This window comes from Mustela lutreola, chromosome 6 (genome assembly GCF_030435805.1).
Source record: "Mustela lutreola isolate mMusLut2 chromosome 6, mMusLut2.pri, whole genome shotgun sequence".
Taxonomy (NCBI): domain Eukaryota; kingdom Metazoa; phylum Chordata; class Mammalia; order Carnivora; family Mustelidae; genus Mustela; species Mustela lutreola.
In genome coordinates, this window is record NC_081295.1 from 138,124,590 (window position 1) to 138,141,902 (window position 17,313).

At 46.4% G+C, this 17,313-nt stretch overlaps 1 protein-coding gene across 2 annotated transcripts in view; it reads right to left on the reverse strand.

Moving 5' to 3' along the window:
* F13A1 (coagulation factor XIII A chain) overlaps positions 1–17,313 on the reverse strand; it is a 163,860-nt gene that overhangs the window by 6,014 nt on the left and 140,533 nt on the right. For both annotated transcript variants that reach the window (XM_059179181.1, XM_059179180.1), the window contains exons 13-14: positions 14,942–15,102; positions 1,863–1,999 (exon numbers count right to left, since the gene is read on the reverse strand). In XM_059179181.1, the coding sequence (XP_059035164.1) occupies positions 1,863–1,999; positions 14,942–15,102 (298 nt within the window). The remainder of the gene's footprint in view (positions 1–1,862; positions 2,000–14,941; positions 15,103–17,313) is intronic.

Consider the following 17,313-nt stretch of genomic DNA (forward strand, 5'->3'; position numbering starts at 1 on the left):
CTTTCCATGATTCACTCCACTTTGCCCTACTGCAATGTCAGATATTACCCATAAGCACCTGGACACTCCACCCACTTAGAGCCCTGTGTATCCCAAATGGTGGGTCATTCCACTGTGTGAAGATTCATCTTTCTTCTAATACACAGATTGTCCTTTTTCATGCATTGGTCTGTGATCAAGGGGGGTTTTTGCCAGAGCCAAGGTGTGCTGGTAGCAGGAGGTTCTAGTACCCGCAGATGAGGTTTCTAGGGTTACCGTTTGAGAAGGAAAAATTGGATGCAGCGAGGGGTTGTTCTGAGGAAGAAACGTGTTTCACTTTGCCTGAGTGATTCTCGCATCTGATTCGAGTGGGAAGGTGTGAGAAGGGGTGAGTGAGGCTGTCGTTTCTGACGAAAGCAGGGCTATCACTGCTGACCTCTCCCTCTCACTAAGGATGATTTCTAATTTAATTCTTTTATCCCTTCAACGTTCTTATTAGCACAGGAAGCGTTGTTATGTTTTGTGCTTGCTTTTTTTAAAAAAAAGCACTCAAATTATTTTCCCTGTTGTTTATTGCATTCACGGGCAGCAGGCATCTCTTGGACAATGGGATTGCAGAAGCTGTGAACACTGTAATTTGAAAGAAATGCAGAGAGCCCTTAGTGGGCAAATTGTTCTTTAAAGGCATCGTGGAAGGGGTGAAGGAGGCCTTGGCCTGGTCCCACAGATTCAGAGGGGGTAACTTCCAAAAAGAGTGTTAGGGAGATTCCTAACATATCTCGTCATCAGGCACTTTCTACAGCCTTCCACCTCCCCTTCTATGCTTCAGAAGTTCACCCCACAGGAAATATGCTAGACTGATTGATGCTGACAGGGACTTATTTGTGGTAGAAATGAAAGTATTAAGCCTCAAAGATTGGGATCCATTCTGGGTGTCACACTTTAAGAGGAGCACAGATGACCTGGAGTATGTGGGAAAGCGGCGGAAGCTAAAGCCATGTTAGGGGTCAGGAGAGGGTTAGAGAAGATGTGACAGTTGTTTGCAAATATTTCTAAGGCACCAGATGGAAGAGAGATGGGCTTTACTCTGTGCTGACCCAAATGACAGAATTAGGATCACCAGGTAGGATCAGAAGGTAGAATTGTTTTTGAACAATGAGAGCTACCTGACTGTGGAATGGGCTGTCTTGTTGGGGGACACTCTTTGTCAGCAGAAGTCAGAGAAGCTGAGCCACTATAAGGCACAGTCTGATGGGACTATATGTGAAAGAAGCAGTTCCATTCATTTTATCACAGAGCCTGAGGTAGTTATTGGTCCCCTAAATAGAGAACCAAGACTGAAACTCTTTAGGCACCCCTTTATTTTACAGAAAGCAACAGTTCTAGAATGCTTGTATCAGGGAAATCTGGAAGGTGGATCTGGGAAGAAAGGACACTTGAAAAGGGACATCTTTCAGCATAATATCTGACACAAACTAGATACTCCATGTATATTAGTAGAATTGACACCTGAGGAGGTGGTATGGCAGAAGGCTTGAAACTTAATTTCTGAATCAGCCACCCTGAGGCTGAATCTGGGCACCTCTTATAAGCTGTAAAACTTGGGGCAAACCAGCTGACTTCTCAAAGCCTCTGCTCCCCAAAGGGTGATGATAATAGTACCTATCTCATTAGGGTGGTCATAAGGATTAAATGATGGAAATGCCAGCCAAACCAATCCTACTTTTATCCCCTGAATCCTAGAAATGGCCAATAAGGATGCAGCAGCTTCTCAGACATATTCATCAAGTATTAGATGTAAGTTTGGAAAAGACAGAGAAAGCTACGCCTTCCCACAGTCCCACATCCCTTGTCACCTTCTCAGTCCCCAACCCACACCTTACCGGAACATCTTCCTCCTTGGCTTCAACACTCCAGGACCATCCAGGTGTATCCACACATTCCTCAGAGTTTCTTTTAGAGGATTGGTGAACTCAACTGTTACCACCATGTCAGAACCAACCATCCTGGCGCCGCGGACCTAAGACAGGAGTTGGAGGAGAATGCAACTCATTAGCAGCACATAAACGCTTTCTGCTCTCCTGTGTCCTTAGCCATCTTCACTTTTGCACATTCTACAGAATGGTTATTTTCTGGCAGTAGAACTTGTGTGATGAGGATAGCTGATTGCTTTGACTGGGGGATACCTATTGAGACAAAGATGGAAAATTACTAATTAGGATCACACTCTTTTCCTCATTATAAAAACCACCCTAATTAGAGCTCAGGTTAATAGCCGTGACCACCAGCTGCTCTTTCTCAGCAGGAGGTGGAAGTGTATTTGGTGAAGCAACACATTTCCATGGTGAGGATGGCCAGGCAGACTCTGCTTCTGGACAGGTATCAAGTTTCCTACCAGCACACAGGGGATTCCTACGTTCAAGAGGAAGAAAACGCTCCAGGGGGTCTGAGCCTTCTCACCTTTAGGTACACTAGAAAGAAATATGACCAAAGAGGGAGTCTTAACTGTGGAACTTAAAGAAAAGTAATTTGGATACTAAGATAGGCAAAAAAAGACTTTTCATCTGCACTTACAATGTCTGAGTCCAACAGAGTCTAAGCCCTTTGTTGGCAAGTTTATCTATGACAAGTCTCAGAAGTATCAGGTATTTGGCAAAGGATCTCATGAGGTGGCCAGAGTTCAAGGTCAGTTCAGCACTTACTAGTAGTGGGGCCTTGGGTGACTTCCTTAACCTTTTTGAGATTCAATTTTCCTGTCTCTAAGACTGGACTGATATTCCAGTGGGATCATTGATGTGAAATGCTATTATTATTTGCTCCTAGGCTGTGTTTACTAGGTCCAGGAATAGTACTCTTTCCTGACACCAACACGATGAGCTGGAAAATGGCCATGTGGCTCTGAGGTTGGTTGGTTTGTCTGTTTAAGAGATAATATGTGCCAAATGGATAGATCTGACTAACCTCTACATAATTTGGGAGATAATAGTAATAGTAATAGTTCCTACCTCGTGGGTAGAATGGGATTATGCATATAAAGCAATAAACACACTGTAGGACACAAGGCAAAAGCCTTTATAGCACATACTGTTTTTGGAGTAGCAATGCTCAAGGTAGTTTGTTTTATTCACCATATATTTAGTGTACTTTCAACTCCAACATCTAGCCAGAGCCCAACAAATATTTGTGAAATTAGGTTAACTGCTTAACAGTGGAATTTACGGACTGAGTTTCCTATGTAAGGACTCAGCCATTCTTACACCTTATTTCTTTAAGTGTCATATACTATAGAAAAAAAAATCATATGGAAATGAGCCTTTCTTATGAACAGAGGAAAAGAGGAAGGACAATTTCCAGAGAAAAAGACTCTCACTGACTGACTTTGCAGTAAAGAACAAATCTTCATGGGCTTTACTCTTTAAGACACAGTTTGTGTCTAAATTTACATCTATGGAATTTTAAAAATCTATGAGAAAAATGAAAATTGCACCCAATTCTCCATGTCTAGTACATTCAAATCAGTATCTGCTGGGTGGGATGTGGGGAGTGGTAGGGTCAGAGGGATCAGGTGTAGAACAGACAAGGATCATGGTGCTGACCACAGCATGTGTCATCAAGAGAGCACAGATCATGGCCAAGTGGTTTCTCCAGGGCTTCGCCAGTGGTCTTCAGCCTGCCATGCACACAGAGTCACCTGGGGAACTTTAAAATCACAGAGGTCTAGGCCCACTTCCAAGCAATTAACTGAGAATCTCAGACGGAGCCTATAATAAGTTTACTCTAAGCACTCCTGTTGACTTCTAGGAGTCAACTTAGCAAAGTGCTCCCTGGGTGAAAATCTCCGATATAGAAAACACTTAGAAGACAAGCTGAAATTTTCACCCTCCCCTTCCCAATGTCCTGATTCTCTCAATATATAGGTTGGAAGTACAAAAGTGCTTTATGACTGCTTTATGCTTTTCTCTTAGTTTAATTTTTGAGTGTTGCCAACATATTTTTCCTAAGTTGGCAAAAAAATTTCAGAACACTTAGATTTTTAAATATGTAAGATAAAGATAATATTTACAAAAGCTGTCTGAATTGGAGAAAGTGGGGCTGCTTCAGAGACCCTATTGGTAAAAGTCTGATCACTTTAATTTCAGGGGGGGGGGATATTTTGTAGCCATCTGCTGTCTTCAAGGCATGCTATTTATTATAGGTATGGACAGAAGCCCCTTACAAAAATCTGGTAATAGCTACTGATCCTTCCTCAACACAGACACACAAATACAAGACACATACACCCCTCACGTGTGGTTTTTGGGGATTCATTACAGACCCAGAAGATCTATCCATGGACCTCCCCAGGTTCATGGGCTGCAGGTGAAAAATGATTTCCATGTGTGAGGCTAGCTCTACAGGAAAACTCCTTCACTGTGGCAAGCAAAGTGTACCTTTCCAGGTCACTTTTGACAGTGTTGGGGAAATTAAGTGTTTGAAAGTCTGGCCTCTGTTCTTTGGGTCTTCATGGACAGGCTTTAGATTTGGCCATGATTGGAAAATTACGCCTTCTCACATAGTGCCTCACCATGCCTAACCAGTTTCCCTTCAGATGTTATTTCTGTAGCGGCTGCTTCCATGGGTGTGTAAATATTCCCTGGGCTTCCCCAATCCTGAGTAGGCAGGAGGCCAGGGAGAAGTGGGAGGGTGAAAGGAGAGGTCTCTTCTCAGGTTGTAGAGTGTTTCTTTTGCAATTAACAAAGACTCAGTGTCCCTTTCCTGACATTCCTCTCCTGCACCCAGAATGTAAACTTCCTCTGCCTGACTACTGAGATGCTAATGAACCTTAGAGACTCAAACCAGCCAAATAGAAAAGCCTGCCTAACAGTTAACATCACTGTTTCTGTGTGGGAGACTAAGTGGAGATATGTTCCTCCCTTCTTTTGAGGAAAACGGACATAGTATTTTCACAGTACGTGTGGATTGAAGCGAGGCACCATGCTTTGGTATCTGCCAAATGCTGAGAAGACCATTGTAGATGAAAATGTCCAAATCTAGTTCTTTAAGGAACCCACACTGCTCCCTTTTCTTTAGTGCTGCAAAAATAATTCCCTATATTGTCATTGTATTTCTGAATTTCTTGCTTTTGCAAGAAGTTAAACATAGGGAGCCTTGAGCAATCCAGAGGTTAGGTCAGGAAAAAACTTTTATGTGGACTCGCTTATGAGAAGAGTAGCCATTACTCAGCCCAGAGAAAAGGATAAAGTATATGTCATTCTTCATGACATCAAAGTCTCTTTTATGTGTTTGATAGTCCTTATTGTTCTCAATATTCTATTTAAAATATCTTCTTTTAAAAAATTTAAAAGATTTTATTTATTTATTTGTCAGAGAGAGCGAGCGAGCAAGCAAGTGCACAAGCAGGGGGAGCAGCAGGCAGAGGGAGAAGCAGGGACCCCAATGTGGGACTCAGTTCCAGGACTCTGGGATCATGACCTAAGCCAAAGGCAGACACTTAACTGACTGAGCCATGCAGGAATCTCTAAACTATCTGTTTTTAGGGCACCTGCATGGCTCAGTCAGTTAAGCGTCTGCCTTTGGCTCAGGTCATGATCTCAGAGTCCTGGGATCGAGCCCCACATCCAGCACCTGCTCAGCGGAGAGCCTGCTTCTCCCTCTCCCTCTCCCTCTGCCTGCCACTCTGCCTACTTGTGCTATCTGTCAGATAAATAAATAAAATATTTTTAAAAAATCTGTTTTTAAATATTGACTTGGGTATGATGCTTTCCTAGTTAAACATTCACCAATACTGACATACTGAGTTCTTGTCTTTTGTAGGACTTCATGATAATGAGTAACTATTTTGATTCTTCGGTGAAGGAGAAAGTTACTGATAGGCACACACACACACACACACACACACACACACACTGATACTCACTCTTTAATCCTCACAACCTTATGATGTAGACACTATGAGTCTCTGTTTTCCAGAGGAACTGAGGTGCAGGGAAGTGAAGTAACTTGTTTGAGTTCGCATGGATAGTAAGTAGGGGAAGTAAGAGGGAAGGCAGGCGATCTGGTGCCAGTCATTGCTCAACCACACCCCCACGCGGACTCCGATTGGTAGCCCTGATAATAGCACCTCGCATAATTTTTAGTGTTTCTTTCGTAATGCAGGCTTGTGTTTCACTTACATTATCTTGTTTCATCCTCCCTACAGCCCTCTTTATGGGCTTGGGGGCAAACATTATCATTATCTTCATTCAATTGACATCAGTCTGACACTTAGAAGATAATCAAAGAACCCAAGTGAACGGCGCTTGTAAACGGGCAGAACCCAGTGAGCAATCTAGGTCTTTCTGACTCCAAAACATTCCTCTGTAAGCCCTACATACACTGTCATCTCTGACAGCAAAGAGGCAAAAATAGTGACTTTTTTCTTGATGGAAGTAGCTGCTTTATCTTCTGAAATCCACTGATGAAATCATTCACGATATTAGCTTAGGCTACCATTAAACTTCCAGGTAAGCACAGTGATTATAACCTGACCCTGAACTAAATTTAAAAATGTATGTATAACCCAAGTCTTTGTTTTTGACTTCATTGGGGAGAGAATCCGATTCCTATGCCAGAGTAAAACGTGACAAGGTAGCCCCAGGGCCTTGACACATTACTTGACGATAATAGGATTTTCTATTTAAGGTAAAGATAGAAATACAATTTTAAGAAAATAACTGGTAGCCTAAACAGAGTGGGATCATAGGAAGGTAGATAAGATTCATTATTCTTGAGGTTTTACCTTGTATATATGTTTCTTTTTTAAAATTCAATATAGCAAACGGGAAATGTATAGAGAAAATTATGTCTTAGGCACCCCAGTTAGCAGTGATTTCTCATTTTTGTTCTCAAATACAGGTTGTTCAGTAGCTGTTCCGAGCAGGGAAATGGAAATGCACACTTATAGTGGCAGGGCTCGCTCAGAGACCTCGTCTAGGATGTGCTCTCCAGGCTGATGGAGCGTGTGCACGGTCTGCTCCTCTGTAACAAACAGCCATGAATGGGCAGAGAATCAGCTCCCCGAGCATGGAAAACCATGGCTGGTGGTGCCCCATCTGGGAACCTTTGGGGTACATAGGCTACACCTGCTCAGAGCCCTTCAGGATGGGACCCCATAGACTCAGATCCTTGTTTTTCTCCACAGATTGAGAAGACAGTGCCAAGGGGGACCACTGCAGTGGGTGAGACACAGAACAGGACTATAGTCAGGGGGAGCTGAGAGAGTGCTGCACTCAGGCTGTAAAGACCAGGGGCTGCTGCTGTGTGACCTCGGACCAAGTCCTTCCAACTCTCTGGGCCTTGTTTCCCTGTGTGGTTCTTGGGAGGAAATGTGAAATCATCTGACAAAGCATATGAAACGTGGCACTTATTGAATCTAAAGGCAATTGATGTTTAGAGGGAGAATCTGAAATTGCCAGCATAACCACGAGAACTTCCTCACCCAGAAGTCCTCTTCTGCGGAAGGACAGAAATGGTTTCTCGGGTACTGGAGTAAAGAGCCACAACGAGAGAAGCTGCCAGCCTCCAGCAACACTTGAAAAAGTGGAGAAGCTCAGGTCCCCACACCCACCAGCCTCCCGGTGACCTATGGTCATCCTGGTGGTCCAGACATGCCGCAGAGTCATGGAGAACCCAAGGGAGGTTGGAATGGATAAATGTGCTTGGTTGGTGACATTGGAGGGTTCTATTGGCTAGGCTTCAGGAGACAGAACACAGTCTTTCTTTCCTTCCTTCCTTCCTTCTTTCCTTCCTTTCTCTCTCTCCCTCTCTCCGTCCCTCTTCCTTCCTCCCCTCCCTCCCTCCCCGCCCCCTCTCTCTTTCTCCTTTCTTTCTCTCTTGCCTTTCTTGCCTGGCTGGAAAGTTTCAGATGTTTACGCTGTCACAGAACAAAATGATTTACCCAGTAGCTGCCATGGGGGCACTCATTCCTCAAGCAGTTCTGCAATTTTACCTTCCCTCCAGGATAGAGGCATGTGAATTGAGATGCTGGAGGAGCAGGGCTCAGGCACTCCCCATGGCATCCCTCTGCTTTGCTCTCCTCTGGTTAAAATAGGGGCTTTGGGGAGCATGAGCAGAGGGGGAATGGAGAGGATTCTATACTTAACCTCAGTAAGACTGCTGAGTTCCAGTGAAGAAAAACCAATAGTGTTTCAAATCAGAGCAGATGTGGATGTGAAGACAGTGCTGGGGTTTATCTGTGCAAGTTAGGCAAGGGCACCCCTTTTTCGGGGCCGATGCTGCTCCCTGTATGGTACAGCAGGTGGTGAGTGGGTTGGATTTGGTTTCCTCCCTGCATCCCCCATCCCCACGCTGGGTTATCTGCACCAGTGTTGGCCGGGAGTGGGGCCTGCCCAAAGGAAGATCTCAGCACACTCCTGGGCTGGAGGTGGTTGACACTGGGGACATTTCCTGCGGGACCTGTGTGGTCCTCAAGGCTGCAAGCCTAGAGGACATTCCGCATGTTGATTTCTATGAGTCACTTCCCTTTGTTGGCCCTGAGCTAGAACAGCCAACCTGAGCTAGAACAGAGCCACAGCACTTCTGGAGCTGACTGAGGGCAGCCACTGCTAGAAGGGAAATCAGCAGTCTCTCCCCATTTCAGAGAATAAGTCAATAAAAATGTTCCCGGTGTTGAGTTTTTCTCTGGTATTTTTTTTTTTTAAAGCATTTGCTACAACTTATTTACAGAGTGCACACCAAATAACTATTTGTTGGATGGATTGAATACCTGCATGTATACATGTGTGACTGGCTAGAAGGGAGGAATCAAAGGGAAGGAAACTCTTTCAGCCAACGGAGCAAATAAGCAAGGAGCACATGCCTGTTACCGTCTTGCTTGCGAGGCTCTTGCCCAACACCTAGTGGGGACTGGGCCCAACGCGGCGTGGGAGGAGGCAGGGAGCCATGTCAAAATGGTATCAAAAAAAGCTTGGAAACTCTCAATTGTTCTCATTTTGAATGCTTAGATGATTTTTTCCTTTAAATTTGGGGGTGCCTTGTGTTCATGGTTGTAATTAATTTTTTTATTTTATGTTTTTATTCTAATTCCAGTTAGTTAACAAACAGCGTGATGTTCGTTTCAGCTGCACAGCGCAGTGATTAAACACCGACACCCAGGGCTCGTGGAGACAGGTGCACTACTTAATCCCCATCACCTGTTTCACGCAGCCCCCCACTCCCTACCCTCTGGTTCAGCTTGTTCTCTATAGATCAGAGTCTGTTTGTAGGTTTGTCTTTCTCTCTCTCTTTTTTCCTTTGCTTGTTTGTTTTGTTTCCTAAATTCCACGTATGAGTGAGATCATATGGTATTTCTTTTCTCTGATTTATTTTGCTTATATTCTCTAGCTCCATCCATATCACTGAAAATGGCAATATTTCCTTCTTTCTATGGCTAAATAATATTCCATGATACACACACACACACACACACACACACACACACTCACACACACACACACACATCTTCTTTATCCATTCATCAACCGAAGGACACGGGCTGCTTCCGTATCTTGGTTATTGTAAATCACGCTGCCATAAACATCGGGATCATGGTTGCAGTTTTTTTTTAATCACACACACAGGAAGTGGTTATGTTTTCTCCTAGCAAAACTGTCCCTGGTTCATATGAGGAAATTAGTTCTTTCAGTGTATTGTGACGTCCTATAAAGGCTGCGGGACGGGTTCCACGTGACAATACTACAGAGCTGTTTTATGATGGCACTTGGATGAATTCGTTTCCCAGATCCTGAATGGAGATCATCTGAGGAACACGGGAATGTCTTCTCTCTCACAGTCTCATGCCGAGCACTGCAAGAGTGGTCTCCTTCCTGGGCATGTTCCCCAGGGAACAGAGCACACACTGCACACCCGGTGATCGATGCCACCTGGTGAGGTTACGTTTGCTCTAGACCAGAGGGCCACATGCTACCCGAAGCAATTCTCAGGGGTGCACCTGCTGGGTGGGACCAGGCATGGAGGAAGGCAGGGGATATTTATCAGCAACTACCAGGTCCTGGTGTGGGCTAAGTATTCTCACAAGCATCCCTGATGTTGATGCTCACAACTTGGAGTTTTGCATAGGATTGTACTGAGTAATAACTAATAATTATTCATAATATTAATTTAAAGAGTAATTATTATTAATTAAAATAAGAATGAATAATTAAGTGTTATTCATTCTACAAAAGTGGACTCAGAAGTTCAGAGAGACAATGTGTGTGAGACGGAGAGAAAGGAAGGGGAGGGGGAGGAGGAGGAGGAGGAGAGAAAGCAAGATGGTGACCAGGTGTGAGTGGTGCTATGATTACCATGATTTCTTGCTAGACTCTTTATGGGGTTATTTCAATGATCCCTCCCAGAAACCCAACTAGGCCAGGACTCTTATCGGATCCATTTTACATAGAAGGAGGTCAGTAATTAGCCCAAAGCAGCTCACGTGGGATTATGAATTCAGGCAATCTGACTCCAGTCTTTGAAGTCACTATGCTGTTCTACCTCTCTCCAGAGGGACTGCTGGTGTCCCTGCTGGAGTTCTCATCTATTTGGCTAAAGAACCTGAAAACTGAAGCCTTCACTGGTAATGGAGAACTGGAGAAATCCACCAGAACTGTTTCCACGTTGCACACCACAGATGGCAAGCAAGCCAGTCTCTAGCCTGCAGAACAGCCAGATTCCCTCCACGTCCCCGTCTTCTCCAGAAAGTAGCTGTTCACTAAAAATCAAAATGGTGAATCTTTTCTTGACTCCCAGCATCTCACAACTACCAACACATGAGAAAAACTCCATGTCTGATTTAATAAAACATACTTTTCTCTTCAAAATATTTTGATAGCACAGATAAAGAGCTGCGTGCTCATCAAAGTTTAATGAGTGTCTCTCCCTGCCATTTCCCACATGAGGATCAGACACTATGACTCACGCATGGTGGATGCCGGGAGTAGTTAACTGGGAGCGCCATTTAACCCAGTCTCAATCTCTGTTTTCACAGGGACACATGCTGCCCCAGACGGGGTCCATTAGGGTAAAGCACACCTCCGCTGACCTTCCTGCTTTGAGAGTGACATAGGTTCAGACAGGTGGGAGCAATAGTGCTCCTGGTTGATCTGTATTTGCTCTAAAAAGGGAGGGAGGGAAGGATAGGGGCGCACCGGTTGCCAGGTGACTCCAACCTCAAGGCAAAGCTGGGGTCTCCCAGAAGAGGGCAGTGCCTTGGACAGAGGTTCATCTTCACGAGTGTCTGCTGCCTGCCTGGACTCCATCCAGGGCAGGCCTTCTTGATCTTTCTGTAGACTGCCTACCGCTCTCCTTGCTTTTGCTCCCACTCTCTCCTAGCCTCTGGGATGGTCTCTGCACCCATGCCTGCAGCCTGAGATGTTATCCGTTCATTGAGGATTGTCTACTGTTCTACCACCTTGAGTTTTGGTGCCTCGACCTGATGTGATCTCTCCTTCCCAGAACAGCACACACCGTCTGTTAAGGCCGGCACTTTCCATGGAAGTTCTCATGTAAGAGCAATGCAGCCTTGGGGTTATCTGCACAGACTTCCAGTCAGAAAGACCCCACTCCTTCCCTGACCAGCATGTTATTACAGTCATGGACAGAATAGTGACCATACTAACGACGGCCACCTGATGCTTGGTGTTTACTGTGTATGGGGCATTAGGCATCCATCAGCTCATCATATACTCACAACAACCTGTGAGGTGAGTATGGCAATTTGCAGACGAGGAAAAAGAAGCTATGAGAGATTCAGTGATGCGTCAAGGCTCACACACATGAGAAGGCAGGCTTTGATCTCACAGCGTTTGGTCCCAGAACCCATTTTTTTTTTTTTTTTTAATCATGATGCTACCATCCACTCGGGGGCTCTGTTTTCTCATCTGTAAAATGGAGACTGCAATAATGCCCACCTCTAGGGTGGGCACACGGACTAACTAAAATAATACCAGAGAAGTATAATAATCGAGAGCTCGGTGACTCCTAGCTGCTGTCATTGTCATGACCACAGGCCGGTCTCACCCCTCTCCTGCCCCAAAGTGAAGGGGGGGATGGCCAAGTCCTCCTAACACTTTGTCTCTCACGCAGGGTCACCCTGTGCCCAGCATTCCTCACAGGGACCTTGAGAGGGTCTGTCCACTGTGGGCCTGACCTAGGCTCAAAGAGATTGACAAAGTGTTCTGCCTCTTCCTAGAATTCAGGGACGTGCATCCTAGGTAACTGTGGACCCCTTAGCCATTGTGCTTTTCTGCTTTCACGGCCTTTACCCCTTTGCCAACTCCTGCTTTAGACAAGTAATTCAACCCCTATCCCCGAGGTCTCCTGGGCCAAGGTTCCTCATAACCTTCTCTTTCTCCTCTCCTCTCACTTCCCCCTCCCCTCCTCTTCCATCCGCCCCTTCCCTCTCCCCTTTGACACCTCCCTTCCCTCCTCCCCTCCCTCCCCTGCTCCTCTCTCCTCCCTCCCCTTCTCTCTACTCCCCCTGCTTCCCCCTCCTCCACCCGACCCTTCTCCTCCCTTTCCCACTTCCCTCCCTTCCTTTTTGCCCCTCCTCTTCCTTCCTCTCCCCTGCTCCTCTTCTCTCCTCCCTTCATCCCTCCCTCCCCCCCCCCCAACTTCCTCTCCTCTCCTCTCCTCACCTCTCCTCTCCCTCTCCCTGTTTCTCCCTTCCCTCCTTTTCTCTATGTCCTCTTTCTCTCTCTCAGTCACTCTCAGGACGATCAGTAGGCCAAGCAGCATCCCAGATCCCCGGCCCCGGAGCCAGAGTTTCTGGAACCAGGGCCCCCTACAGCTTGGTGACATCTGGGTGGCGTCAGGCTGTGAGGTGTTTTATGAGGAGCACCTCTTCCCTTGCTTGGATTTAGTTCGTCCCTGGGGTTGGTCTAGTTAATGAGGTTAGTGGTTGAGGGGCAGCTGAGGTGAGGATGTTCCTGCCTCCTCTCCTGAACGAATAGCACTGGGCAGCAGCCAGGATCTCCATCTTGCTCTGGCTGGAGCCCTGGTCAAATGGCCCCGCCTCTAAGTAAGTTTCCTTCAGGAACAGCATCTCCCATACCTTTATGGAAATAAAAATTAAAAAAAAAAAACAACCCATAACTCTTTTAAAGGACGCTGCTGTTTCCCAGGTCACTCCACTTGTGGCCAAGGGAATTTCCACTCTGCCCCAGGGGAATTTCACTGCTCTTTAGGTAAACCCAGAAGACCACCAACAAATAATCTTTCACATTAATGATGTCTCAAAGATGAAAGGTATTAGTTTCCTTTATACATCCTGCTTATTGTCAGGGATGCGATTAAATTCTATCCTATGCTGTGGCTGGAGCATCCCACAGCTTGGAGGGGCTCTCTCCTGAGACCTTCACAGGGACAGCGCATCGGTTCTTAATGAAGTGGGCCCCGCCTCTGGTGGGGCAGGTCTCTCAGGGAGCACCTGCCATTGTGGAGGGACCCTGGTTACAGGACGGGCACCTCTCGCTACTGAATGCCCGTCTTCATTCCATTGAAGGCCCCCCGGAGGAGCCCTATCCCTCCCTCCATTTGCAGCTGTTTCCTGTTCTGCCTGAAGACCCTGCCTGACCTCATTTTTCAATTATCTTCTCAGGCCTCTTGTGTGGATGGTACTGCCGTGGGCTGTGGGCGGTGCCTGAGGGGGAAGGCCTCCTGATGACTTAAGCCTTTCTCAAAATGAAGGACTTGGGCTGTCTGGATGGGCACGGTCTGTCTGTGCTTGGTAAGCCCCGGCCTGGGGTGACTCGTTCGTTACATGGCAGTCCTCTCGTGCCATGTGCACAGCACCAGACCCATTGATGGCTGCCCCGCTGAATGAATCAGCTTCACAAATGATTCACAGCAAAGGATTAATGAGACCCAGGGCTTACCGTCCCCTCCACCCCTGCCACCTCTAGGGCCATTTAAGATATGCACAACTTGGTAAACTTTGATCATCCCTTTAGAAGAATGATGCTTACCGTCTGTGCTAATATTTTTAATCACTTTTGGAAAAAAAAAAAAAGTTCTCCAGCACCTTGGAGTAAGGCTGACAAAAGGTGCCCTACCCCAAGGACATGGATGGAGGCCTGGGTTTCTGCTCACAGGACAGAAAGGTGTCTCAGGATGTGGCTATTGATGGTGCCAATGTTCCTCCAAAGAGGGAGCGAACAGGTTGCCATATTCGTGTTCCATTTTCATCCATCCTCAGCCCTTCTCTGTTAAGTTTCTTCAAACAGTTTGGGGAGAGATTTCTGGTGGTAAATGGAGTGACAACGTAAGAACTACGAGGCAAACGGGCAAAATAACCATATGGTGATAGAAGTCAGGAAAGTGGTTCTCTTGGTGATGAAGGAAGGGGTTATTGACTGGAAAAGGCATGAGGGAACTTTCTGGAGTGTTGGAAATCCTCAATGTCTTCATCTGACTGGGAGTTGCCAAGCGTCCACGTATACACAAACCCACTGTCGCCAAGCTGACATGTCAGTGAGTGCCTCCTACTGTATACAGTTATATCCCAATGAAGAAGATTACTGTCCCAAAGGTAGGCAGGACACAATCCCAGTGGTTTCCATTTCTTGCCATGCCTGACCCACTTTACTCTGGAGACACTGAAATTCTATCTGCATCCATTACACATCTTTATCTTCCTCCACAAGTATGTTTATACCCACAGGTTATATTTATATCTGCAGCCACATCTATATATTTAAATCTGGAGAGGAGAGGAAAGTGTTATATGTGTGTGTCTATATATAGGATAGTTTACTTCTTTCAAAGAACAGGAGGATCTTAGGCTCCCCCCCTTTATTTTGTTGAGCAGGACACACACACACATGCATGCATGCACACACACACACACACACACACACACACACGAAGTATCCCTGACTGCCTAATCAACAACCTTGCTTTCTCCCTTGCCTGAGATGGTAAAACTGACCTTGATAACGAGCTGGGGGATGATCAGCATGGTGGACTTCTGCTTGGCCAGAACATCCTTGGTCTCATTGACACGCGCTGTGACAAAGAAATGTAGGTACGCTTGTTCCAGCAGCTGGCTCATGTACTCGCCTGCTCTGATCAGCACCTCCTCTTTCTTGACTGGCAGGAGGAGAAACAAACACACAGGGCATCAGGACCTGAGTGAGATCTGCTTGACTTTGCCCAAGTGCCCCGTCCTCTACCCCATCGGGATTCAAGGGAGCAAAAGGACCCCAGCATCCACCAGACACACAACCAAGGTGAGGGACGAAGACTCAATCGAGGACAAAGTCTCCTGCCTTTTGGATAAAACAAGAATGTGCTAGAAATTTTTTAAAATTTATTTATTTATTTATTTATTATTATTATTTTTCAGTGTAACAGTATTCATTGTTTTTGCACCACACCCAGTGCTCCATGCAATCCGTGCCCTCTCTAATACCCACCACCTGGTTCCCCCAACCTCCCACCCACCGTCGCTTCAAACCCCTCAGATTGTTTTTCAGAGTCCATAGTCTCTCATGGCTCACCTCCCCTTCCAATTTAGAAAGCCTTACTAGAGAACGTGTCAATTTTTCCAAACGGTGCTTTTGCTGTTGTAAAAATGCAAAGCCATGACAGGCCTGTTCAAGATCAAGGACAAAGGGGTTTTAACTGTGGCTGTTTAGACTTGACCAGGAACAATCCTGAGATGACAGATACGGAGCTGTGAAACCCAGGGTCACCAGTCCATGCCCTGCCCCCTCATGCTACAAGAAACCTCTCTCCCAGGCCACAGGCCACCCTTGAGCAGAACTGTCAACTACCCGAACCTTCTCCTTACAGCTCTTCAGCTTTTCTTTCCAGCTTTTCCTGTACCATGCTTACCCGATTTTTCCATTTAAGAGAATGAAGCCTATGAAATCAGTTTTTACCTGAGGCATCCGGCTCTTTCCCATCCCATTCCTATTTGCAACGCAGAAGACCTCTGTGCCAAATGCCCGTTTCCTGAAGTCACTGACATTATCTTTTTGGTGTTGAGGACAGGCCAGGGAGACTGGCACTTGGAGGCTGGGGAGTGGTCCGGGCTCCCCTCCATTCACCATCTGGGCTGAGGGTGGGAATGCTATCTTGTGGCTCTGAGTATAACAGAGAGGTCCTGTTTGGCTGCCCTGCCCCCTTTCTCCATCACTCTCATTTCCCACTGCTCAGCATTCGAGGGAGCAAAGAGGCCAACCCGGGCAGTGGTATAGCACCTGCTGCACCTGCTCAGAGTCAGGTGCTAGTGTGGCGTGGACTGCCGGCCCTGTAGGGCAACGTGTGGTGATGCCTCCATCCCCGTGCCCAGAACACAGGCTCTGCAAAGGCTCACAGGATGCAACATCTCCCCTACTGCTTCCCTGCCCCATGTCTGCCTTTGGCCGAAGATTCCTCCTCCTTGTGGACGTTATTAAAGGGAATGACTCCCAGCATCCATCACTTTACATGAAGGTGCAGGGCATAGTCAGTCCCCAGTCCTGAGATGAGGACAGGATACTGTGTAGGGTGAGCCGGGGCGCAGGGAAGGCCCCTGACTTGCCGGCCCACAGGCCAGGGTGCATCAGCACACTCATCAGCGGCTTCAAAGCCCCTTCACAGATGAATAGGCACTGTGACGTCTCTAGCCCCCAGTGAAGTAGAGTTTACGAGGCTGGGGTCCACGCCTTATTTTACAGGTTCGCAGCTGACTTTAATGTGCAGCTAGGGTGGGGAGACATTTCTCCAACAACCCAGAGGGTCCCCACAGGATCAGCTCTGTAGAAGCCTTCGTTCATGTAGAAAGTATGGCCCTTCCCATCCACGAGCTTGCTGCTCAGAATGTGGCCTGCAGACTATCACCTGTGAGCTCAGGTGATAGAAATGCAGGTTCTCTGACCCCTTCCCCCACCCTTAACCCTACCCCCCCAGCTCAGTGAATTAGGATCTGCTTTTGAATAAGATACCCATAGGGATGCATCTTCAACTTTGAGAAGCCCCCAGATTTAGGAGGACCTTGGCTTTAGGAGGAACTCAGCCCTTGAATTCTGCTTTTTTAATGACCCGTTCATATTGCCTTCTTTGGGCCCGATCCTGAAACTTACTTCCTCCATGGCTCCCCAGGAAATTAATTGTCCAGACACATAAGACTCTATCCCTTGACTGGATACAACCTCAGATGAGCACAAGGGGGCCTGTTTCTCATGCCCCCAGCTTTGGATGGAGGGAGTGGCAAATGGTATGCCTTGAAGAACAAGTGTTTTGCCTTTGGCTATCTCCAGCAAAAATAATAATAATAATAATAATAATAATAATAATAGTAATAATAGGCTTCCT